The sequence below is a fragment of the Pipistrellus kuhlii genome, unplaced genomic scaffold (assembly GCF_014108245.1).
Source record: "Pipistrellus kuhlii isolate mPipKuh1 unplaced genomic scaffold, mPipKuh1.p scaffold_m20_p_2, whole genome shotgun sequence".
Lineage (NCBI taxonomy): Eukaryota > Metazoa > Chordata > Mammalia > Chiroptera > Vespertilionidae > Pipistrellus > Pipistrellus kuhlii.
The window spans coordinates 63,382,206-63,409,420 of record NW_023425515.1 but is presented as its reverse complement, the minus strand read 5'-3'; the positions used below and the strand labels follow the sequence as shown (position 1 = coordinate 63,409,420).

Genomic DNA, 27,215 nt, shown 5'->3' with positions numbered 1-27,215 from the left:
AAGAGAATTCATTTTCCAGATGGTTGACACTAGAAAGTCATTATATACTAACATTTCTTATTGCATTAATGGGTGGAGTGTCACCTAGGTCTTTCCAGGGCAACAGTCGCGAACCAGTGGTCCACTGGTGGTTTGTGGGGTCCGAAAGGTTGGTGACCACTATTCCAGGGGACATTGTCTAGTGTGGATTCTGTGGCCTTATGTACTAAGTCCTTTCTAATATCCTCACCTCCCCGAGCTTTCTTTTAATACTATGCCACGGAATTTCCAGCATTTCCACCTCAGTTACCATAGGCCATTGTTATGTCCAAGCTTAAAATAACCTTCTTAAGCACCATGGAATTAAATCTTGAGTTATGGAAGATGTCCCATGTGCACATTTCCCTATTCAGCTGTATATTTTTCCACTAGTACAGCACTCTGAAGGTTCACACATGTTCTAGTAAATACTAGTCAAGTTCTGCAATTCTCATGATGAATAAGCTTTCTTTTTTATTTTTTTTCCTGGGCAGGGACTCTGTGTTCCCATTTGGACTTTGCTTTTATGTGATCCTATATATACAGTATTGGTCTGTAGGCAATGAGTGGAGAGGAAGGATCTTGAGAAGGAAGGTGTCACCTTTTGAGACATATACTCCAAATGATATTTTTGTATGGTCCCTGAATAAAGGGAATCTGCCCATCCTAGAAAGAAATAGGTCTTTGCCAGTCAGAGGGTTCATGAGAATTTAGGGATTCATTGTTTCTAAGCATATTCACCTAAATGTCCCCATTCCAGATCTCAGAGTCTCCTTGTTTTCTGTCAGAGCCCCGATTTCCACATAATGATACTTGTTGAGGCTGTGCTTTTGGTCTTTGCTGTTGTTCTACTCTTGTGATTAAATACTGGGCCTCGTTTTCAGCATAGTTTGCCCTTATAATTAGGGTTGGTAAGGATTCTTTATATATTACCATGGAGGCCTTTTACCCTGAGTTGATAATAGCAGTCCCATCAAGGTGATGCATTTCATCTCTTTTATAGTTTGCTGCACCTTGTGATTAAATCTGGGACTGATTTTTAAAAAAATATATTTTATTGATTTTTTACAGAGAGAAAGGGAGAGAGGTAGAGAGCTAGAAACGTCACTGAGAGAGAAACATCGACCAGCTGCCTCTTGCACATCCCCTACCGGGGATGTGCCCGCAACCAAGGTACATGCCCTTGACCGGAATCGAACCTGGGACCTTTCCGTCCGCAGAACGATGCTCTACCACTGAGCCAAACCGGCTTTGGCTGGGACTGATTTTTTAACACAGATTATATTTACCCAACATATCTGCAGAAGATGAGGGTCTCTTTAAATGCCACCATAAAGGCCTCTGTCTTTCACAGTGTGTCTTTGAGTCAATAGTTGGCTGACCTGTGCCTGTCATTCTTTCTTTAAGGCTTCCAAGACAGTAAACAAAAGCCAGTCAACTCTACAATCCCTTTAATTACCATGGTCCCCATATTGTTAAAGTGAGCTACTACATAATCAATTGTCTCCCCTTCCACCTATTTTTCATCCCAATCTACCACATGTGAGAATCCTAGTATTTGTATTTCTATAGCATGCCAGAAGTTATCACTATCCTACTTATCACACACAAAAAAGCGTTGTCTTATTTTAAACTATTTAGTTACAGTGTCACATTCAAACTAACCTTATTTAAAATGCCTTGCAGATATAATGGAGGACTGCTAGAATTTCATAGAAGCTTAGAAGAAATAAGTGATACAAATGATCATTGGTTTGACATAGATCCTACGGAAGATGAATATTTCCCTACAACTTTTAAAGTAAGCAATTATTTAAGAATAACATTTCATTTCTAACTAATCAGAATCATCTTTGATAAAGTACAGTTTATCTTAACTATGTCATATTCATAGGAAGCACATTCTTTAATTGGAAATTCGTTTTTTTATATGAGAAACAACTTTGATTTCATTTTGTAGTGCGGAATGTATAATTCAACAAGTAGAAGTGAAGAGGCTATATTAGCATTTTCAGATAACAAGATTAAAAGCTCTACTAATCTAGTTCTTCACAAGGCTAGAGCTAAATGCAATAGTTAACCTTTTTATCAAATTATACTTAATTATTTTGTTGTTGATTCTAATTTTAAAAGTACTATATGCCTCAGGAAACTGAAAAATGTAAAATACCGGAAGGCAAAACTAAAATTTGTTCACATTTCTTTAAATGGAGAAGCCAATGTTGTCATTTTCATTTATATCTTTCCAGACACTCATCCTGCTGTTGAATATTTAGTTTATCCTAAACATGTTACTTTTTCACTATATGAAAAGTGATCTTTGTGTATTTTTTACATCATTTTCTTAGGATAAATTTCTAAAAGTGGAATTGTGAAGCAACTGTCCACACACTTATAAAGTTGCTGAATATATCTCCATATTTTCTCTCAGAAAGTTTATAACAGGTTATAGTCTTAAAACACAGTATGAGAGTTTTTATATTTCCACATACTCTGGGTATTCTTTATTTTTTGGATAATTTTTTTATTTGATAAGTCACATTGATCACTTTTTAATTTGTTTAATAAGAACATTAACAACAAGTTTCACTTGGTTAAAATGACATAACTTCTTTCCAGACTTTTGTTTTGAACCTATTTGGATCCTTATATTTTACCTGACTTTAAGGCCAAATGCATTCATCGAAATAAAAAGAGATGTTTCATTAAAACACACAATTAAATTTTTCAGGAACCTATAGCAACTCAAAATTTATAATATAGCCTCAAAATAGATGGGACAAAAACTGATGGAATTGAAAAGAGAAATAAAAATTTCCGATCACAGATTATTTTAATACTAGAGGCCCGGTGCACCCTGCATCCTCTCTAATCCAGGATCCCTCAGGGGATGTCCAACTGTCGGACATCCCTCTCATAATCCAGGACCACTGGCTCCTAACTGCTCACCTGCCTGCCAGCCTGATCACCCCTACTGCCTCCCTTCCCCCCTCTCCTCCCCCCCCCCCCCCCCCCCCCCCCCCCGCCAGCCTGGTTGCTCCCAACTTCTACCCCCGGCCCCCACTGGCTGGGTCACCCCCAACTCCTCTTTCTGCTGGCCTGGTCACCCCAAACTGCTTCCACGCACCCCCCCCCCCCCCCCCCTGCCCCAGCAGCCTAGTTACTCCACCCAGCCTGCTGTTCAGTCATTTGGTTGTTCCTCACTAGCCTCCATGCTGGCCTGGTTGCCCCATGCAGCCTGCTGTTCAATTCTTTGGTCATCCCTCACTAACCCCTCTGTTGGCCCGATGGTCCCACACAGCCATTTGTTCAGTCATTACTGTGATGGAGTCCCAGACAGTTTGCATATTTCTCTATTATGTATAGACTAGAGGCCTGGTGCACGGAATTCATGCATGGGGTTGGGGGGTTGGTCCCTCAGCCCAGCCTGCAGCCTCTCCAATCTGGGACCCCTCAAGGGACCTTCATTTTTTTCTCCTGGAGTATGGTGGAAAAACCCTAAATCACCTTCTTGGATTCTTATAACCCAAGTTACCAAGAACATTGCAAGTGGTGGCCTAAAGGGAGCTTAGCCAATGAGCTGTCAGAAAAGGTTTTTACTCTCAAACTGGTTTGGCTCAGTGGTTGGACCATGGGCCTGCAGACTGAAGGGTCCCAGGTTTGATTCCTGTTAAGAGCATGTACCTAGGTTGGAGACATATTCCCAGTGGGGAGCCTGCAGAAGGCAGCTAATTGATGTTTCTCATTGATATTTCTGACTGTCTATCCTTCTTCCCTCTTCTCTGTAAAAAAAAAAAAAAAGAAAGAAAAAATCAATAAAAAAATATATTTTTAAATAGGTGTATCCTCTGCAGCTCATGCAGCCCCTGGGTTGTGTCCACTGGGCTAGGGTGGCCCCCAGGGTCTCAGCACACCGCAGAGGCCAGCAACCATCCCCCTGTAGAGGGCTCTAGGCTGGGGGTGTGAACACAAACTGCCACTTGCTGCTGAAGCTCAGAAAGCTGCTGGGGGCAGGGCAGGAACATCCCCTTCTCCAAATGCCCCCAATCCAGCAGCCAACCCCACCAATAGGCCCCAAGCTGGGGGCATGCAGGGACCCTGGGCAGCATGCAGCTGTGGCCACCAGGGTCTCGGCACACCCAAGAGGCCAGCAGCCAGCCTCTGGTTGTGGGTGCCTGACTGGGGGCGTGGACTTAAACTGCTGCTTCATGAACGAGACTTTACAAGTGGCTGGGAGCAGGGTGGGAATAACCCCGCGTTGCTATAGTGATGTGGGGATGTTCCCGCCTGCCAGGCCACTTGGAGCCTGATCCCCTAGGCTCTGAGTGGCCAGGGGGTGTTCTGCCACCCCTGCCGCTCAGGACCTAAGCACGGGCCTACAGTCTAGGTGTGGCCTGGGTCTGGAGGATGTTTCCAGGATTCAGGCTTCTCAGTGCCTGCATATGCAAATTAGCAATCATCTTTGTTTGGGTTAATTTGCATATTCTCTCTGATTGGCTGTAGGCATAATGAAGGTATGGTCAATTTGCATATTTCTCTTTTATTAGATAGGATACCTGTCTCAGTAATCAATAGAATGAGTAGACAATTTTTGGCATTTGTCAGGATAGCTATATGAATTTTAAATCTGACCTAATATGGTAATAATTTTATACATTTAAAAAAAAATTAACTTCTCTACTTATCTAAAGAATCCCTACTTGGTTGTGGTTATTTTTCTACTTTCTCCCCCCTTTAAAATATTTTCATTTATTATCCTAACATTTTCAGTGAATTTTTATGCACACTTTTTTCCTTTCACCATGTTAATATTCAGTAAGAGATCCAGTATTTCTATTTTAGCACCTTCCTATCTATTGTTCACTTTGAATGAGGAAAATATATTCTATTACTTAAAAAATATATATAAATGTCTTCAAAAAAGAATTTAACTTAAATTACTTAAAATTATTATGCTAAAATATTGAAAGTGATAGTCTTATTATTACTAATTCATGAGATTTATTTCTATTTTTTAAATCTAGGATCTTCTCAATAATTTTATCGAGATAACTGAAAGTAATATAATGAAGCAGACCATTTGCAGTTATCTAGATTGTGAACGATCTTGTGAAGCTGACATTTTAAGGAACACCAATTATAAGGTACTATAATTATCAGTTGGTAGCTGAATATTTAAAAAATAAACTTAGATAAAAATTATTATATTATGCATCAAAATGGTATTTAAAAAGAGTAGTACTTAGTTTAATAACAGTGATAATGCAGGTGATAAGTTGTTTGAGTATTTTTAAGAATTTAGAATCCTAATACCCTGTGAGTCAATAAAAGAATGAATTGGTTTTGTTAAGGGTTTTGTAATATTCACATGTCTTTGAAGTTCTAATTAATATTTCTGCTATCATACAGTGGAAATTATTTAAATAGTCTTTATAGTTAGAAATGTTATTTTATTTTCATTTATTTAAAATTTATTTAACTAAGGAGAAAGATTGTCACTCCTTAAGATTTATGTTAGTAAGTGATCATTATTTTTGGTCTGGGCTTTACGGGAGAAAAAATCATAACCAGCCTTGATTTGAAGAAATTCAACAACTAAAGTACTTAAAATCTGTGCCCAGTGGATATGGCAGAATAAGACTGGGAAATCACAAGATAAAATGAGATGTGATTATCAGTGCAAATCTAACACCACTTCTATAAAATAATGGAAATCTTAATTGAAAGGCATGGGTGTCCAGAATGAAGCATGTAACAGGGAGAGCTGCTTAAAAAAACATCTGTTTGTGAGAATGACAGTTGAGAATGTTTTAAATGCGAGTTTTTGTTTTTGTAAAAATGAAAACTCAAAGACTAAAAGGATACATTTTATATGTTTTTTAAAAATAAAGATGGCCATTATAATGGGTAAAAAAAGAAAGGCATGATGTGTATAGCAAATGGGATAAGAAGGGAGGAGGAGAAAGCCAAGATCTATTCATTAGGTTGATTAGGGTAAGTTAGGAATTAGGAAGATGGACTGGTGAAGTGTAGTGCTTACAATGGGCAAGTTCAGTCTTAGTGTAGGTGACATGGTGATATGGTTTTGGTTTCCCAGGGAGGTTGTAGAGTTCCAATCACATACATAGCATGTAGCAGCAGGAAGTCCTGGCCACAAAATTTAGATTTTTGTCATCCAAGCAGTCTACCCTTTTAAAGGAAGCATAGCTATAATTCCGAGAGAGGACACAAAGGGAAAAACAAAAAACAAACTTGTGAAGTTAAAAGTGATTTAAAGTGATATTTCTGTTTACATATATATGAAATCCTATTTCTAGATCAACAGCTTATTTTCATTCTTTTTCAGGGATTTTTTCAATTAATGTGCAGTAAAAATTGCTGTATTTATTTTCATATAATTTGTTGGAAAAAGTTCAAGAATTTAAAATATCCAGGTGAAAATGATCAGGTATTTCATTTTTCCTTAAAAACTTTAGTATAACATTTCTTCCTCTACCCTCCCCCGCCCCTCTCTCTTTATTTCTTCCTGTTCATATTCTTCCTCCTCTGTTTTTCCTCTGTGTTTCTCTCCCCCACCCCCTCATTTTCTCTGATGCTTTTCTCTTTACTATTTCTTTTCATCATCACCATTTATTAAACAGATCTTTGTAGGGGATACTCTGCTTGTTGCTTTGCTTAGTGATTTCTATTTATTTCTTTCGCTATAGAAGTTTATACTCTTAAGAATAGAAATATTGTCGCATATATTTACATAAAAGTCATAGAATCAAAGAATAGAATTGCTTAACAAACAGAAAGGATAGTTAAACAATTTAAGGATAGTTTTTATTTTAAGGATAGAGAACAATGATAATTTCATAGTATTCAAAAATCTATTTGTGATTATGTATAGTTACCTAAAGTCATATAACTAAATTGAATTCTTTGCCACTAAAATTAAAGTAAAAGTGTAAAGCCCAATTCTATATTAATTGCTATTTGGTGAGTTGATTACTGCAAGTTGGGTTTATGGTATTTGGTCAGACTGTTTACATTGTGTACACAGAAAACCCCAATAAAGAAATTGTGGCATAGAAAGAGCATTATATATGGATTTGGGAGGTTGGGTTCAAGTCCAGATTGAACCACTTATAGTGTTTTGTTTGCTTTTTGTTTGTTTTACATTAGGCTGGTAATTTAACTGCTCTGAAATTCATTTTTTTAAGCCATGTATTATAGTGAGGATAGTAATACCTTCTTCATAAGATTGTTGTGAAGATTAACAGATAAAACATGTACTTGCATTGTTTTATACTGTAAAAATTATTGTACAATAAAGCATTATTTGTTTTAAGTAGCATTTGTTTTTTATTTTCATTGATTATTAGGGCAATTAATATTGCTCAACTTTAGAAAAAGAACTAAAAGAAAACTTAAGTGACTTAACAAGAAAAAATTAAGGTCAGAACCAGAGGAAATACTCAAGATTTCAATTCATTTTTCCTGTAATCCTCATATATCTAATAGAAATTCACTGTTTATACATTTACCTAATTAGTACATGTCACTTGAAGTTGCTTTCGCTGTGCTTAGGTACTACATCTGAGGCTGTAATATAGCTACTTGAAGATTTTGAAGTAGAAATGATGAGAGAAAGTGCATTTATGAATTTTAAATAGGAAATCCACTGATTGATGAGATGGACTATTTTTGTATAGCTAACTCTCAGGTGTTCTTTCACATCTTTTGTTTTATCATCTAGAAACATCTGCTTCTAACTTTAAAAAATGATTAAATTTCTACATCAGTAATTTTTCTTTTTATTGCTTGTAATTTTTTTTTGTTTTGATAATTTTTTTTTTCTATTTAGAGTTTTAGTGGGAAAAAATGTTTGAAGGAAGGATGTACAGGTGACATGGTAAGGATGCTACAATGTGATGAACCTGGAACTGTTAAAATTTTGGTGAGTATCTTTTTCTTATTTTTCTTTCATTGGAATGGCATTTCAAAATATTTGAGATTCATAGCAATGGTATTTTTGCCATTTTCTCTTTGCTTTCTCTTTCTCTTCTGACCTTTCTATTGCTTTATTTCTCCAAAGTAGTATTTAAGTGATTCTGAAGAATAAGAAAATTTAAAAAGTGAAGATACACACAGACATAAAAGCAGGCCGTGCCTTTACCAATGAGAAGGCTGACATGAACCAATGATGATAATCTAATCTGTGCCACCTAATTTTAAAGATACTTTTAGACTTTCTGACCCTCTTCCATATCTTTCAAAGAAAATATCCTTATAAATCACATATAGTACTTGTTACATAAGATGTTCTCAAATTATATTCATTTTATTTTTAAATTAATGAAATGCTGATTGAATTTTCAGTTTATAAATAGGCCAAAATTGCATGGAAATATATATTATTTCTTTATCTTTAGTAATACTATTTTTATATTTCATATTGATATTTAAATCTTATAATGATGTAAAGTAGAATTTTTAAAAAAATCAACTATAGTTTATTGTTTGTTAGGATTGTTTATAGCTCACCTTGTCACTTCTGTTTTGTTTTATATTTGCTATAGTTTCCTACTCATTGCCTTTTTTCAAGTGTTAAGGTTAACTAGTAATATTAAAGAACTTTGAAAATTGAACTGCTTTAGGGCTATTTTTTTTATCACTTGCAGTTTGAAGTTGTGAGAAAGGATGAATATATAACCATTGAAAATTTAGGAGCAAGGTAAGCTTGAATTAATTTTTTTTCTGAGCATGTATATTTGTTAGTTGCTTCTTCTGTGTTTCTGTCACTGTTGGAGCTCCATTAAATTTAAAGGTAATATTAATTGTGTGAAAAAAATTTTATTTAACTGCTATTTATTTCCCCCTTTTCCCCTCTACTTTGTAGAAATTTAAATTTTAAATCAGGAAAGGAGATGTTATATGAATACTTTTTTCCTTAAATATGAAAATAATCTTTTTCTGAAACCAACATATTTTGCTTAAAGTTATTTACTTGGTTTTATAAAAATTTCCTCCTAGCTTTCAAAACTCATTCAGGCCTCTAAGCTTATGTGACAACTAGAGGCCTGGTGCATGAATTCATACACAGGTGGGGTCCTTCAGCCTGGCCAGCCCAACCGGACTGATGTGGGGGAGGGGAGAGGTAAAAGGGGGAGGAGCTGCAGGTGGTTGGCTGGTGGACCTTGTCCCTGATTGGGGCCCATCAGGGCTGGGGCAGCAGAGGGGAAGATGTGACAATTGGAATCATCATGTTGCTTAGATGAGAAAACTATATTACAGAGGCCTATCTAGCGTAAGCTGGGAATTCATATAATGTTGCCACTGAAATTATAAATTTCAATATAAAATGTTCTTTTAATCCCATTGTTTCTCTTTTCTGTGTAAAGTGTTAATGTCTACCATTTTCCAATCTACAAAGGACATTGCATTGATATCCTTTATGAGCTAATGAAACCCAAATCTTTATCTCCAGCATAGATCTTACTCATAAAATGTAGGTTTATCTACCTGCACAATGAGAATAACTACTTTTATGTTTTAAAAAGATCTGTAGTTCAGCATCACTACAACTGGATTTATAATCTTTCTTCTCAGCACTGCTGTGTAACATTTTTTAAGTCCAATCAATTCAACTTCTTAAACATATTGTAAATGCCTTAGTTCTGCCTCTGTTCTTCCACTAACCCAGATGAAGTATAATTTCTCACTTGAAATTCTGAAACATCTTCTGAACTTGAAAACTTTCTTTGCTTTCTTCAGTCTATTTACAGGGCCATGAGAGCACTTTTCTAAAACAAAAAATGAAATATATCATTTTCCTACTTGAAAATCTTTCAGAGGCTTCTAAATGCTCTTAATTATGTTCAGACTCTGTATCTTGGCTCTTCAATTACTTTGGTCCCTGCTGACCCCTTTAGTGTCATCTTTTGTCATTCTTTTCTTACCATGTATACACCAACTATACTGGGCTTCTTTTAGTTCTTGATTGTGCCATCCATTTTATTTCCAAGTCTTGCCTGGAATACTCTACTCCTTTAGCTAACTGTTAAAAACTTATGGAAGCCTTATTTACATTAGATTCAGGTGTCCCTATTATGTATTCTCTGTGATTTTGCCATTAAAACATTTAAGTTTCATTATACTTTCTTGCCTGTTTTCTTCATTTAACTATAACCTCCACGAAGGCAAGGACTTTATTTTACTGCTATATTCCCAAAACATAGCATAATGCCTGGTACATAGCATGTACAATCTCTATATTCAGATATAGAGATTCTGAATTTCATTATTTTGCAATGGCTATTTTATTTTTGTTTTAACAGGCAGATTACTTGGTTGGATATGAATTGTGACCTCTTTTCCTTGGATGTTGATTCAGTCTCAATTTAGATCTTTGCCTTTAGCTGAGTTGCTTTCAGTTTATTCTATACTTCTGTCAGTCAGTCAGAAATGGGGCTAGAAAGAATCTGGGATTTCTTCTCTGACTTTTTCCCTTCAGAAAATTTTCCCCCAACTCTTTTCAGCAGCCATGGTTCTGTGGCTGTAGTTTTCTGGTTCCTTTGACCAAGGAAACCTTTGTTATCCACCAGGTTATACTTAGCCCCAGACTAAAAGTTCTAATATTGATGAACTTACAAACTTTGTTTACATACTAGTAGGAGTCCTTCCTTTGAGTGTGTACTCCACCATGAGAGTTGATCTGTTCCTTCCACACTCTGCATTGCTTTTTGTAATTTGCTTGGGTTTTATAACTGTATTCTGTGGAGATTCCTCTGATAACTATTGTAGATCATATTACTAATAGTGTAAAAGTTATTTCATAGAGTTTGATTGGGGTCAGCAGCCACTCCTCACACCCACTGACAGTGCTGAGTGATCAGGACTAGCGCCAGGTGCAAGTGGGGCCAGCAGTGGCAGTGGACACAAGTGGCAGCTTGGTTGCTGGCCACGGGTGCGAGCAGGGCTGTTGCTGGCAGCAGGTGCGAGAGGGGGCTGCTGGCCCCAATCATCCCTCAGGAGCAAAGGGAGGTAGAGAAGCCCTGAGGGGTGATTGGGGCCTGCAGTTAGTGCTCACATCCACTGACAGCGCTGTGCTATCAGGGCTGTTGCTGGGTGTCAGATGCCAGCATTGAGTAAAAGTGGGGCCAGCACCTGACAGGACTGCAGCATGCAGGAGCAAAGAATTTTTAGTAACCTCCAGAGCATTGCCCCTATGACAGTGACCTGTGCCCCACTGTGGTCTGGTGCCCCTGCTCACCTGCTCCACCATCCTGCCACAGCCAATGGCCACCATGTTCCACACTCTGCTGCCTTATGCTGATGCCCATCATGTTCAGCAAGCACCCCCTGGTTGTCAGTGCTGTCATAGTGACTGGTTGTTCGGTTGTTCCACCATTTGGCCTATTTGCATATTAGCCTTATATTATATAGTATTGGATAGCTTAAAAAAACCTGATTTTTAAAAAACTTCAGTATTTAAAGATGCATTTATAATTAGTACATTTATAAAGAGTAGTATGGAAATTTTCTTACAAATACATTTTAAATATATATTTATTTATTTTTTACAGAGAGGAAGAGAGAGGGATAGTTAGAAACATCAATAAGAGAGAAACATCGATCAGCTGCTTCTTGCACACATCCCACTGGGGATGTGCTCACAACCAAGCTACATGCCCTTGACCAGAAATGAACCCAGGACTCCTCAGTCCACAGGCTGATGCTCTATCCACTGAGCAATACTGGTTAGGGCATAAATGCATTTTTAAACACTAATTTTTTTTTATTTTTTTTTTATCGATCAGGTTTTTCAAGCTATAATTTGTAAATAGTGAAATTTACTCTTTAAAAATAAACATTTAGACTGGCCTGTATGGCTCAGTGGTTGAGCCTTAACCTATGAACCAGGAGGTCATGGTTTGATTCCCAGTCAGGGCACATACTTGGGTTATTAGCTTGATATCAAGTAGGGGGTGTATATATTCTTGTAATATTTAGTTTACTGTGTATATTCTTGTAATATTTTGTTAAGATTATACATATGTATTGGATTTTCTATGTTTTGCAAATTATTTTTAAAATTTCAATGTCTATTTTTGTATTATATGGAATTGACTTGTGTATATTTAACTTCTTGTATCCTGAGTTGAGAGTTAATAGTTCCAATAACCTTTTGTAGATTGTTTTAGATTTTATATAGATGTTCATGTCATCTGTGCATAAAGATAACTTTCTTTTTTTCCCTAATCTATCTGTATTTTTTTTTTTTTATTGTTTATTGCTCTGGCTATGTCCCCTGGTATAGTGTTAAATTTGACTGGAAAGAGCAGAATGTTTGCCTTTTCCAGATCTTAGGAAGAAGCCTTCAGTTTTTCACCATTTAGTATGTTGTTAGCTGTAAATTGTTTTATAGATGCCTTTTTTCAAGTTAAAGAAATTATTTTCCTATTTTTTCCAAATAATTTCTTTGTTAATGGAACTGAATTAATGCTTTTCTGCATGCATCACGGTGATTACATTATTTTCAAACTAGAAGCCTGGTGCATGAAATTCATGCATGGGGGGTGGGGTAGGAGAGTGTTGTACCTCAGCCCAGTCTGCACCCTCTGAAATCTGGGACCCCTTGGGGGGATGTCCAACTCCCAGTTTAGGACTGATCCCAGAAACTGGGAGTTGAACATATCTCTCACAATCCAGGACCACTGGCTCCTAACCGCTCACCTGCCTGCCTATCTAATGTTCCCAACTACCCTCCTTTGCTGGCCTTGTTGCTCCCAACTGCCCTCCCCTGTCATCCTGACCACCCCTAACTGTCTCTACCTCAGCTCCCACCACCAAGGCTTTGTCTGGAAGGAAGTCTGATGTCTGGAGGATGGCCTGTTGACCCAGTCTAATTAGCTCATTACCCTTTTATTAGTATAGATGTTGAATTAATCTTGCATTTTTGGATACATAACAGTTGATCATGATCTATTTACTTTCTCCATATTGCTGCTGTTTTCTTTTTCTACCTTTACTATGCTGTAGCTGACATATGATATTGTGTACGTTTAAGGTGTACAACATGATGATTTGATATATGTACTTACTGAGAAACAATTACCACAATAAGGTTAGTTATTACATCCATCATCTCACAAAATTAACATTTTTTGTGGTGAGAATTTTAATATTTACTTTATGAGCCACTGTCAAGTATACACTATATTATTGTAATTATGTTCACCATGCTGTACATTGGATCCCCAGTTTGTATCCTTCAACCCCTTTATCTCTTTGCCCTCCACTGCTCTACCAACCACCAATCTCCTCTATGTTTCTGTGAGCTTTATTTTTTTAGCTCCCACATGTAAAATCATATAGTATTTATCTATCTAGCTTATTTCACTTAGCACAATGCCCTCTGGATTAATCCATGTTGTTGCAAATAGCAGGATTTCTCTTTTATGGATGAATAGTATTCCAGTGTGTGTGTGTATGTGTGTGTGTGTGTGCATGCCTGTTTGTCCAACATTTTCTTTTCTTTCTTTCTTTTTTTTTTTTTTTTTTTTTTTTTTTTTTTTTTGCATTTTCCCCATTATTTTTAAGGTATTATATGTGTACATATCTTACTTTTGCCCCTCATACCCCACTCCCATACATGCCCTCACCCCCCAATGTTTTGTATCCATTGGTTATGCTTATATCCATGCATACAAGTCCTTCCATTGATCTTTTACCTCCCCCACATCTTCCTAACCTTCCCACTATAATTTGACAGTCTGTTTGATGCTTACTGCCTCTGTATCAATCTTTATGTTCATCAGTTTATAATATTCCTTATTATCCATAAATGAGTGAGATCATGTGATATTTTTCTCTCAATCACTGGCTTATTTCACTTAGCATAACGTTTTCCAGTTCCATCCAGTTTGCTGCAAATGGTAAGAATTCCTTCTTTATTATGGCAGCATAGTATTCCAATGTGTAGAAGTACCATAGTTTTCTGATCCAGTCATCTCCTGACGGGCACCTAGGCTGTTTCCAAATATTAGCTATTGTTAATTGTGCTGCTCTGAACATAGGGGTGCATATATCCTTTCTGATTGGTGTTTCTATCTTCTTGAAATATATTCCTAGGAGTGGGATTACTGGGTCAAATGGGAGTCCGTTTTCAGTTTTTTGAGGAAACTCCATACTGTTCTCCACAGTGGTTGCACCAATCTGCATTCCTACCAGCAGTGCACGAGAGTTCCTTTTTCTCTTGTCGTTTGTTGGTTTGTTGATATTAGCCATTCTGGCAGGTGTAAGATGGTACCACATTGTCGTTTTGATTTGCATCTCTCGGATAATTAGTGACTTTGAGCATGTTTTCATATGCCTCTTGGCCTGCCTTCTGTCTTCTTTTGAAAAGATTCTATTTAGGTCCATTGCCCATTTTTTAATAGGATCATTTATCTTCCTTTTATTAAGTTGTGTAAGTTGCCTGTAGATGTTGGAGATTAAACCTTTATCAGTGGTAACATTTGCAAATATGTTCTCCCCTACAGTGGGCTTTCTTGTTGTTTTGTTGATGGTTTCTTTTGCTCTGAAAAAGCTTTTTATTTTGATATAGTCCCATTTGTTTATTTTCTCTTTAGCTTCCATTGCCTTAGGAGCACTATCAATGAAGATGTTCTTTTTGCATATGTCAGAGATTTTGCTGCCTGAGGATTCCTCTAGTATTTTTATGATTTCCCCTCTTATGTTTAAGTTCTATATCTATTTTGAGTTTATTTTTGTGTAAGGTGTAAGTTGATGACTTACACCTAGTTTCATTTTTTTGCATGTATCTGTCCAATTTTCCCAACACCGTTTATTGAAGAATCTGTCTTGACTCCATTGTATGCTCATTCCTCCTTTGTTAAATATTAATTGCTCATAGTGGCTTGGATCGATATATGGATTATCAATTCTTTTCCATTGGTTTGTATGTCTGTTCTTGTGCCAGTACTTCATACAGCTTGAAATTTGGTATTAAGATCCCTCCTACTTTATTCTTCTTTCTCAGGATTGCTGTGACTATCTGGAGTCTTTTTAAAATCCAGATGAATTTTTGGAGTGTTCTTCCTAGGTCTGTGAAATATGCCATTGGTATTTTAATGGGGAGTCCATTAAATCTATAGATTTGGGTAGTATGGACATTTTAATTATGTTGATTCTACCAATCTATGAACATGTTATGTTCTTCTATCTGTTTACATCTTTCTCTATGTCTTTTTTCAGTGTCATGTAATTTTCTGCATATAGGTCCTTTCCATCCTTAGTTAAGTTTATTCCTAGGTATCTTAATTTTTTGGTGCCATGATAAATGGGATTGCTTTTTTAGTCTCTGTTTCTGTAAGTTTACTATTGATGTATAGACATGCCATAGATTTCTTGGCATTAATTTTGTATCCTGCTACATTGCCAAATTCATTTATTAAGTTTGTTAGTTTTGTTTTTTTTATTGAGTCTTTCAGGTTTTTTATGTACAATATCATGTCATCTGCAAATAAGGATGGCTTTACTTCTTCTTTTCCAATTTGGATGCCTTGTATTTTTCTTGTTGTCTGATCACAATGTCTAATACTTTCAGTACTGTGTCAAACAGGAGTGGTGAGAGTGAGCACCCCTATCACGTTCCTATTCTTAGAGGAAATGATATTAGTTTCTGCCCATTGAGAATGATGTTAGCTGTGGGTTTATCATGTATGGATTTTATAATATTGAGGTATGATCCTTCTATTCCCACCTTGTTGAGAGTTTTTATCAAGAAAGGGTTTTGGATTTTGTCAAATGCTTTTTCTGCATCAATTGATATGACTATGTGATTTTTATCTCTCAATTTTTTTATGTGATGTATCACATTTATTGATTTTCAGATATTGTACCATAATAGCATTCCTGGAATAAATCCTACTTGGTCATGGTCTTTCTGATGTACTGTTGGATCTGATTTGCTAGAATTTTGTTGAGGATTTTGGCATCTATGTTCATGAGGGATATTGGCCTGTAATTCTCTTTCATTGTGTTGTCTTTATCTGGTTTTGGTATTATGGTGATGCTGGATTCATAGAAGGAGAATGGAAGTATTCCTCCTCCTTAATTTTTTTGAATAGTCTGAGGAGGATAGATTTTAGTTCTTCCTTGAATGTTTGGTAAAACTATCCTGTGAAGCTGTTTGGCCCCAGTCTTTTGTTTGCCAGAAGCTTTTTGATGATTGGTTTAATTTCTTTCATAGTTCTTGGCCTATTGTGCTATTTAGATTATTCCTAATTGAATTTTGGAAGGATATATTTTTTTTAGGAATCTGTCCATTTCCTCCAGATTGTCCAATATGTTGAAATAAAGTTGTTTGTGGTGGTGGTGTTGTTTTTTGTTTGTTTTTTTTTAAAAACAATCCTTTGTATTTCTGTGGGATCTGTTATTTCACCTCTTTCATTTTTTATTTTGTTTATTTAGGTCCTCTCTCTTTGTTTCTTGGTGAGCCTGGCTAGAGGTTCATCAATCTTGTTTATCCTTTCAAAGAACCAGCTCTTGGTTTTGTTGATCTTTTGTATTGTTTCTTTGGTCCCTATGCCATTTATCTCTGCTCTAATCTTTATTATTTCCTTTCTTCTGCTTACACTGCAATTTTCTTGTTGTTCTCTTTCTAACCCTTTGAGTTGCATGGTTAGGTAGTTATTACCATTCTTTTTTGTTTTTTCAGTATGGTTGTAGAGTTATGAACTTTCTTCTTAAGACTGCTTTGCTGATTTTGGATTGTTGTGTTTTTCATTGTCATTTGTTGTCAAGATGTTTTTTATATTTCTTGATCTCTCTAGTAACTAAGTCATTGTTTTGTAGCATGCTGTTTAGTCTCTATGTGTTAGATTTTTTTTTTAATCGTTTTTACTGTAGTTTATTTCCCGTTTTATGCCACTGTGATCTGAGAAGATGCTTGGTATGATTTCTATCTTCTTGAATTTGAAGAGACTTTGCCTATGTCTCAGCATATGGTCTATCTTTGAAAATGATCCATGTGCATTTTGGGGTGAAATGTTCTGCAGATGTCAATTAATTCCATCTGGTCTAATGAGTCATTTAGGATTGATGTTTCTTTGCTGATTTTTTGTTTAGAGGAGTTGTCTAATGGTGATAGTAGGGTATTAAAGTCTCCTACTATGAATGAATTGCTGTCAGTTTCTCCCTTGATATCATCCAGGAGTTTTGTAATGTATTTGGGTGCTTCTGTATTGGGTGCATATAAGTTTACCAGAGTTATTTCTCCTTGTTGGATTGCTTCCTTTAGTATTATGAAGTGGCCTTCCTTATCTCTTTTTGCCTCTTTTACTTTGAGATCTAATTTGTTATATATAAGTATTACTACCCCAGCTTTTTTTTTTTTCATTTCCAATTGCCTGAAAAAACCTTTTTTCATCCTTTCACCCTCAGTCGGTGTGCATTTTATTTTTATTTTTATTTTTTTTGAGGTGGTTTCTTGTAGACAGCAGATATATGGGTCTTGTTTTCTTATCCAATCCATTACCCTGTGTCTTTTGATTGGGGCATTTAATCCATTTACATTTAAAGCTATTATTGATAGGTACTTATTTGTCTCCATTTTTATCCTTTCCCCTGTGTTCCTTCTTTATCTCTGCTCTGATCTTTATTATCTCCTTCCTTCTGCTTACACTGCAATTTTCTTGTTGTTCTCTTTCTAACTCTTTGAGTTGCATGGTTAGGTAATTTATTACCATTGCTTCTTGTTTTTTTTCCAGTATGATTGTACAGTTATGAACTTTCCTCTCAATATGTGTGTGTGTGTGTGTGTGTGTGTATGTATGTATGTGTGTGTGTGTATATATATATATATATATATATATATATATATATATATATTTTTTTTTTTTTTTTTTTTTTTTTTTTCAATTTTTTTTTTTACAGCAGACCCATTAGGCTTTCTTGCATTGCTGGTTTGGTGGTGATAAATTCCCTTAGTCCTTTTTTGTCTGTGAAACTCCTGATTTTGATTAATAGTCTTGCTGGGTACAGTATTCTTGGATTCAGACCCTTCCTTTGCATGACTTTGTATATTTTATTCTATTCCCTTCTGGTCTGATGAGTTTCTGTTGAGAAATCAGTTGCTAGTCTGATGGGGTTTCCTTTGTATATAACTTTCTCTCTCTCTCTCTCTCTCTCTCTCTCTCTCTCTCTCTCTCTGACCACTTTTAAGATTCTTACTTTGTCATTGGTGTTTGACAATTTAATCATAATGTGCCTTGGTGTCAGTCTTTTGGGGTTCATTTTGTTTGGGACTCTGCGAGCATCTTGGATTTGTGTTGGTTTTTTCTTCCCTATATCAGGGAAGTTTTCTGTCATTATTTCTTCAAACAGGTTTTCTACTCCTTGCTCAGTTTCCTCTTTTTCTGGAACCCCTATTGTGCGGATGTTGTTTAGTGTTGTCCCAAAGTTCCTTCAGGCTTTCCTGCTTTTTAATTTTATTTTCTAGAAGCTGCTCTAATTGGGTATTTTTCCCCCACCTTGTCTTCTAAATCAGTGATGTGGTCCTCTGCTTCTTCTAGTCTACTCTTGATTCTTTCTATTGAGTTCTTTACAGCAATGATGTCATTTTTCATTTCTTCTTCGTTCTTCATTTCCTCTTGGTTCTCACTCATATTATCAAATTTGTCTTCCATTCTTTTCAGCCACCTTATAACCATTTCTCCGAATTCTTTCTCTGACATATTGCTTGCCTCTATTTCATTTTCTTTCTTTTCTGGTGAAGTCTGTGTTTTGTTTTTGTTTGTCTCCCCATGGTTTCTCTTCTCCAGATGTCTGATTATGTAGTTCTCTCTGTCTTTATCCCAGGCAAAATCTGACTTTTCTTTTGTGGGGTGCAGAGCTCCTCTGAATTTACATATATGTGCCAGTTGGACCCAGTGTTCTGGGGCTCGCAGCTGTTTGGTGGTTGCTGCAGTTGTACTGTAGCTTTTCAAATCTCCAACAAGATACACTTTCCCCTTTAAGATGGCACAGACTCCTCATCTGAGCCCACAGCTCAGGTAAAGTACCCAGCAGAATTGGGGGCTGCCCGGTCAGGGGAACCCCATCCAGCAGTACAGCACCTTCTCCTGGAGCACAGCTCTCCCTTAACTTGCCAACAAATACTCCCCGTGTTACCCTCAGCTGTTCTTTCTTTCTCCTCTGGGTCAAGGCTTGGAACCCATCTGTTTATTCTACTGCTGTTTTTTTCTGAATCCTATGATGTCATTTTCTTCTGTTTTATTTTCAAAGCTTTATTGTTTCTCTGTGTCTCTGTGATTCTCTGAGACATGAGTGGTTGGTCACATCTTTCAAGTGGAGCACCTCCATGAAAGCTATCGGTTGTCCTGGTTTCTCTCTCCCTAGGAAAAAACCTTGAAGATGGCTAAGTATCTAAAGCAGAAAGACTGAGTTTCTGTGCCTCAACAGCACCAGAAAGCGTGTGTCTGAGGCTCAGAACTTCCACCTAGGCATAGTCCCAAATCATGCTATGGTCTCAAGGAAAGATCCAACATTTTCTTTATCTATTAGTCCATTGATAAACACATGAGCTGCTTCCATGTTTTGATTATCCTACCTAATAAAAGAATAATATGCAAATTAACCACCACTCTGCTACACCCACCAGCCACACCCACCAACCATGCCCACCTGCCTATCAGAGTATGCAAATTAACCACAACCAAGATGGCTGCGGCCACAGAGAGCAGGAGAGGCTAGGGTTGCCCCTTGTGATAGAGGAAGCCAAGCTTCTGCAGCCCTGGCCAGAATAGGCCTCCACTCCAAGCTTCAAAGTTTCAATTATAGAAGGTAAACAAATCCAAACAGAAATGACAGCATCCACGGAGTGAACAGGAGGTGTGGCTTTGCTCCAGGCTACAAAGTTTCAATTGTAGAAGATAAATCTCAGATACTAGGGCCTTTGCTTGGGTCACCTGGGGGCATGGCCAGCCTGCAAACCAGCACAGGCCCCTTGCCCAGGTCATCCCACGCCTCCACCCTGATCCAGGACACCCTTCTGGGCAAACAAGCCAGTCCCCACCCATGCACCAGGCCTCTATCCTATCTAATAAAAGAGTGATATGCAGATTGACCATCACCCCAACACACCAGATGGCTGCCCCCATGTGGCCAAAGATCCTGCTCCCATATGGACACAAGATGGCCACCACAAGATGGCCAGCAGGGAAGGGCAGTTGGGAGGGACCAGGCTTGCAAGGGAGGGCAGTTGTGGGAGATCAGACAAGCCGGGGAGGGCAATTGGGAGGCACCAGGCCTGCAAGGGAGGGAAGTTGGGGGCGATCAACCCTGCAGTGGAGGACAGTTAGGGTGACAAACTGGGGGCAAGTTGGGGGCAAACAGGCTAGCAGGGAAGCAGTTAGACATCAATCAGGCTGGCATGGGAGTGGTTAGGAGGTGATCAGGCTGGTAGGCAGAGCAGTTAAGGGCAACCAAGAAGGCAGGCAGGTGAATAGTTGGGAGCCAGCAGTCCTGGATTGTGAGAGAGATGTCCCTGATTGGAGAGGGTGCAGGCTGGGCTGAGGGACACTCCCCCTTTCCATGCATGAATTTTGTGCACCAGGCCTCTTGTTATAAATAATATGGCAGTTAACATGGGGACATAATCATCATTCAAAATGAGATTTTATTTCCTTTGCTCATTTAATACATTCCCAGAAGTGTCATTGCTGGATCAATTTTGTTTTTAATTTTTTGAGGAATCTTCATACTGTTTCCTCCAGTGGCTCTGTCAATTTACATTCTTGCCAATATTGCACAAAGTTCCTTTTTACCAATATCCTGGCCAGCACACTTACTATCTTTTTTCTTAATATTTTTGAGGTAGTATATCATTGTGGTTTTATTTGCATTTTCCTGATTATTGGTTATATTAAGCACTTTTTTCATGTACTTATTGGCTATTTTATATCTTATATGGAAAAATGTTTATTCAAGTTCTATTCTGATTTTTAAAATTACAATATTTGTTCTTTTTCTATTGAGTTTTATGGGTTCCTTACATATTTTGTATACGAACCCCTAATCAGATATATGATTTGTAAATATTTTCTCCCATTCAGTAAGTAGGTTGCCATTTAATTTTGTTGACTGTTTCTTTTGCTATACACAAGTTTTTAAATTTTATGTATTTCCCGCTTGTTTGTTTTTCCTTTTGTTGTTTATGCTTTTAGTGTCAAATCCAGAAAATTTTTGCCAGTCCAATATCAAGGCAATGTTGCTTTTCTTTTTCTCTTTTCAAAGTTCTACTTTTACCTCCAATGTTTGTAAATTTAATTGTAATGTGTTTCAGTGTAGTACTTTTAGAGTACAAACCATTTGCAGCTCTTGAGCCTCATAAATCTGAATATTTATTTCTTACCCCAAGTTTGGTAAAGGGACAATTTCAGAGGGAATGGGGGAAGTACAAAAGGGGATGCGGAAGAGATTAACAATAGAATTTACAGGTATTTGTATAACCCATGGACACAGACAATAGTGCATTAAAGGCCAAGAGGTGGGGACAGAGAGGTGAAGTGTGTCTATGGGTGGAAAAGGGGACATCTGTAATACTTTCAACTATAAATATATTTAAAAAATAAAGTGTACATAAGCAATAAATACTGTGTTTCCCAGAAAATAAGACATCTCCTGAAAATAAGACCTAGCGCAACTTTGGGAGAAAAAATTACCGTATTTTTCGGACCATAAGATGCACTTTTTTTGCCCAGAAGTGGGGGGGGAAAGTCCCTGCGTCTTATGGTCCAAATATAGCCTACACATATACTTTAAAAAAAAAGTTTTTTTACTTGCCCGGCTCTGTGTGGTCTCTGTGCTTGCCCGGCTCTAAAATGGTTCTAAATGCTGCTGTTTACTTTACAGGGTTGATTACATGTGTTTATGACTGTGATGTTGGGTTTTAATGCACATAAAATATTTTAGGACACTATTTGTTTCAGAATCTTTTGTTCTTCATTTCCCTTCTCTAAAAACTGGTGCGTCTTATGGTCCGGAGCGTCTTATGGTCCGAAAAATACGGTAATATAAGACATTGTCTTATTTTCGGGGAAACAGGGTATATACATTTTTTTTTTTAGATAAAAGAAAGTTAAAAAGAAAAAAAAAGACTTTTTTTTCTTTTTTTTTCTTTTGCAATTTCCATATATATATTGGGTCTTTTGTCCCATAAGTTCCATAAATTTTTTTCACTCTTTATCATTCTTTGTTCTTTTTTCTCTGACTAGGTAATTTCAAATGATCTGCCTTTGAGTTCACTGGTTCTTCTCTTTGTTGAGTCTGTTGTTGAAGCTTTCTATTAAATTCTTTATCTTATTCAGTGATTCTCCAGCTCTAGGATTTCTGGGTGTTTTGTTGTTGATTTTTTAATGGTTTTTGTTTCTCTGTTGAACTTCTCATTTTGTTTGTGCATTTTTTCCTAACTTTATTTAATTTTCTGTATGCGTTTGTAATTCACTTAACTTCTTTGAGAGGATTATTCTGAATTCTTTGTCAGATAGTTCAAATCTCCATTTTTTATGGTCACTTAGAGGTTTATTACTTTTGGTGATGTCATATTAGCTGGTCATGATGTATGATGACATATCATATCTGATTCTTCATGATCTTTGTGTCCATGTGCAGGTATCTGCACATTTGAGTATATGGTTTCCTCTTGCAGACTTTGTTTTGGCAGGGAAAGATCTTTATGAGTCAACTCAGCTTTGAGGAGTACGGGATGAATCACCTGGTAGTGTCTAAAGGGGGATAGAGATTCCTACTTGTTCTCTAGCTATATGAAGCCACAGCAGCTTCAAAGTTGGGAGTGGGGTGCTGCTGGCTGGGCTCCATGGTTGGGTAGGGCTTGTCCCTGGGCTCCATGTTCAAGTGGGACTGTTGGGTGGGCTCCCTGGTCATGTGGGGCCAGTGGCTATTTTCTACAATTAGGTAAGGCCACTAGGTATGCTGTGTAATCACCTCTGGTCAGGCAGGTTTACAGGTTTTGATCCTTGGCACAGCATTGCCACCAGTGGGATTGGACAAGGCTGCAGGCTATGTTCTGTAGTTGCTTCTCACTGAGTGAAGCCTTAGGCTATGCTCCCTGACCAGATGGTACCACCATTTGGACTTCACATTCAGGTGGGGCTATAGGCTTCATGATCAGATGGATCTTCAGGCTGTGCTCTGAGATCAGGTAGGGCTGCAAGCTGTGCCCTAAAGTTTGGCAAGGCTGCAGGCTGAGCTTTGTGTTCAGGTAAGTTGTTTGCTGCTCTCTGCTATTGGTTGAGGTTGCTGGATTAGATGATTCTTGTTAAATTTGAGCTCTTGAGGACATGGATAAGGGTGGAGCCTACCTGAAAAAGAGCTCAGAGGAGACTTACTAGAGTTTAGTTAAGGAGAGAATCTTGTCACTTGATTCAGTTTTCTAATACATGTAATGGATTTCTGCTGTGTTTCCTAAGAGAAATTGATTCACAGTTTTCTTTTTGTACTGTCTTTGTCTGGATTTTCTATCTTATGTTATGACAATATTTGCTTAGTGTTTTGTCTACTTAACAAATCTTGCTACTTTTCCTTTAATTTTTTTCTAACTTTCAGTGTTGCTGTTATGCCAGTTTCTTTCTCTCTCTCTCTCTCTCTCTCTCTCTCTCTCTCTCTCTCTCTCTCTCTCTCTCTCTCTTTTAAATCACTTGTTAGTAAATGAATTGAATTTTCTTAGAATAATTATTGGTAAGATGATTTTATGGAGTGGGAAGACCTAGGAGGATTTTTAGTTTTGCTTGTTTTTTACAATACACAGATTTTTTTTTCCCCACCACTATACAGCATTTTTGTAAATAAGCTAGTTATGTTAATATTTTGGATATGAAATCTAGAAATTCTACTTGCCTCTTAATTCCAATGAAAATAACAATATTGAATTGTCATTGTTCGTGGTTTTTGTTTATTCATTCATTTTTCTTTTAAATTATTTTCAGAAGGAACAGAAGAAAATACTTAGCCATGCTGATACCAGAAATCTTGTCTTACTTTGATATTGACTGTAACAATTTTTTCCCACTTGCAGTTATAAAATGTTGATGTCTCTGAAAAGAACTGATACTGATATAAGACCGAAGATTGATTTAAAATTTAGTACAAAAGGTATTATTTTATTTTTATATGCCTCCTTATTGAAAAGTGTGTTAAAATTTTTTACTTTGTACAGACTATCATGCCATTTACAACCATGTGTATCATGCCATTAACAGCCACATGTTTGTCATTCACTGGCAAGCATTTACACTAGCAAGCATTACTTGATATAGGTTAGAATTTATGGACAGAAACATCAGCAGTTGTATGGGTCTCACAGTACATTGATATTCTATAGAGAGCTTCACTAATCTAGTTCATAGCTGTGACTTCATGATGATATTGGGCTTCAGCAGATTCTCTACCAATCCTCCCTTGTTTAATTCTCTTTTTAACATAGCAAAATGGAAGTAATGAACATTTTGGATTCAAGACCAAGTTGTCTAAACTCAGTTACTAGCTGTTTAGGAATATGTTCTGGGGAATGCCAGCTACACCGTACATGAAAACCTTAAGGAATCCTGGTCCCATGGAAGAATAGTCTGGTGGCATTCTTTCTTGCTAAGGGGAATCCCAGCCTTATTTGGCAAACCACAGCAACCTTTCTGGGTAATTTTCTTTGTAACCTTGCTTGCCTTCACAATGTATATAAAGTATATCAAGTAAGAATATTCCTTTAAAACTCTCTGAAACACAGGATAAAATAATAAAGCTGAATTTTATGATAAATATAATTTTATATTAATACAACAAATACACCATCATTTACAACATTCTTACTACTTTCTAATTCATCTAAGTTTACTTTCTTCTTTGGAAGTGCTACCAAACCAGAAAAATACTGAACAGTTCCATTTCATGCCTTACTCCATTTCATTGATGAAATACCCACTTAGTCATTACTCTTTTTTTCGAGCATAAGAACATGAGGTTTATTACATAAGTGTGTCTCAGACTTTAATAGCTATTTATGTCATCTGATGATTTTGTTAAAATGTTAGGTAGCCAATTCAGTTACTATGGGGTGTGGCCCAAGGGTTTCCTTTTCTAACAGACTTCCATATGGATGCTGATGCTGCTGGTCCATGGAATATACTTTGTGTAATGAGGTATTATAGCACTTTAAATCTTTTGCTATAGTTCTGTGTTGTGGAGCAAGTAACCATATGTGGCTATTTGAATTTAAGATAATTAAAATTAGATAAAGTTTTAAACTTGATTTTTTTTGTTAGCAAGCAGCATTTTCAGTGTTCAGTGGCTAGTGGACAGTGCAAATCTAAAACATTTTCATAAGTTCTATTGGGAAGTGCTGATTAAGATAAAATATAATTGCCTAAGTAAAGTATAATTAAACACTGGAAGTCATCATTCTTGACAGTCTTCAGAATACTTTTATACCTTTTGGTTGCCAAAGTTCATTTGCTTGAATAAAACCCTGAATGGTTGAAAGGCTTCTGTGGCAATCAATCTTTGCTAATATTTTTCTTTGAATTTTTGACAGTTAGACAGATAGCAGCATGCATATTGAGTACTGGCCATGGCAAAGCACTGTACTTTACTTCACTCTTTTGTACTAGTCTCTGTCCTTTAGGAAGGAGCTAATAAGCATGTAATACAGAAAACCACATAGGAAAATAGCATTAATGTGGAATGTTTTGACTTTTCAAAATTCATTTTCAGATGAAATGCCTATCTTCAAACTTGATTATAATTATTTCTATCATCTGCTTCACATAATTATTATTTGTGGTACTGACATTGTCCGGAAAATATTTGATGAGGCTCTGCCACCCCCTCTTTTGAAAAAAGAGCTCCTTATTCACAAGAAAGTGCTGGAACCCTACTACAAACATATTTGGACAGATCATCCTTTGGGTGGAGCATGGCATCTGCTTTATCCCCCAAAGAAGAAGCTACCACAGTCCAAACAATTTGACTTATACCTCTTATTAGCTCTCATAAAACATTTGCATGTATTCCCTGCACCTAAAAATGGCTGGAATATGGAACCACCATCTTCTGATTGCTCTAAGTCTGCAGACATCCTGAGACTGTGCAAATACAGGGATCTCCTCCTTAGTGATATTTTGATGAATGGTCTCACTGAGTTACAATTCAATTCAATTTGGACAAAAGTTTCCGATACTCTTCTGCGCCTTGGAATGAAGCAAGAGGATATTGACAAAGTGAAGGAGAATCCCATTGAGAATATCTCTCTTGATTACCATCAGCTGTCCATCTACCTAGGTATACCAGTACCAGATTTCATCCAGAGGATGTTATCCTGCTATCAACAAGGTACAAAATAATTACTTACTTCAGCCAGTAAATCTTCATTTAGTGTCTGCTATGTGTCAGACACAGTGCTAAGGGCAGGAGATTCAGTGAACTCACACTCTTGAGAGAATAGACTCATCAAGAAGCTAATAGAAATTATAGTGCTAGAGATGATCCAGAATACTTTGGGAAATCCTAGCTTAAGAGAGTTCAAATGAACTTTCTGGAGAATAGAATATTTAAGGAATTCCCACATCATATGTAAATGTTAGCCAAGTGAAGAAGATAAAGAAGAATGTTTCAGAAGGAATCAAAAGCAAAGGTATAGAAACAAAATGCAGGGAACTAAAAGATTGGTCTTAAGTAGGGGAGCATTTGTAGAGAAAATACATTCAAGATTATTTTACTTACCATGTTGAGGGGTTTGTATTATCAGAAAGGAATTCCTGAAGATTTTTAAGTAGAAGAGTTTTATTCTACAAAATTAAGGATGCCTAAAACCATGAAATACTAGTACTGTGTTTCAGTTATTCTTTTAGACATCATGAGTGTGTTTCTTCTCCTTTTCAGCAGCTTCTTGATGTTTATGTAATTGGCAGCTACTATAGGTAATTAAAAAAAATTAGATAACATCTATGCAAGTATCGAAGGTCAGTAGGGCCATTCCCAGGTACTATATTTATATGGAAAAGACTTCAGACCTCTCCCACATACCAAGATAGCCTCTCAGCTGTCAACATGGAAAGTGGAGTTCAAGGCACGCCAGCATCACTGAAACCCTTGTTCTGTCCTGAATGACTTCTCAGGACCCTAAGTTATTAGTGATA

The 27,215-nt window shown here is 36.9% G+C and overlaps 1 protein-coding gene across 1 annotated transcript in view; it reads left to right on the top strand.

Moving 5' to 3' along the window:
- DZIP3 (DAZ interacting zinc finger protein 3) overlaps positions 1-27,215 on the top strand; it is a 120,909-nt gene that overhangs the window by 38,758 nt on the left and 54,936 nt on the right. The window contains 7 exon segments of the mRNA XM_045584010.1: positions 1,705-1,819; positions 5,043-5,162; positions 6,365-6,466; positions 7,868-7,960; positions 8,685-8,737; positions 24,104-24,180; positions 25,792-26,409. Coding sequence (XP_045439966.1) covers positions 1,705-1,819; positions 5,043-5,162; positions 6,365-6,466; positions 7,868-7,960; positions 8,685-8,737; positions 24,104-24,180; positions 25,792-26,409 — 1,178 coding nt within the window.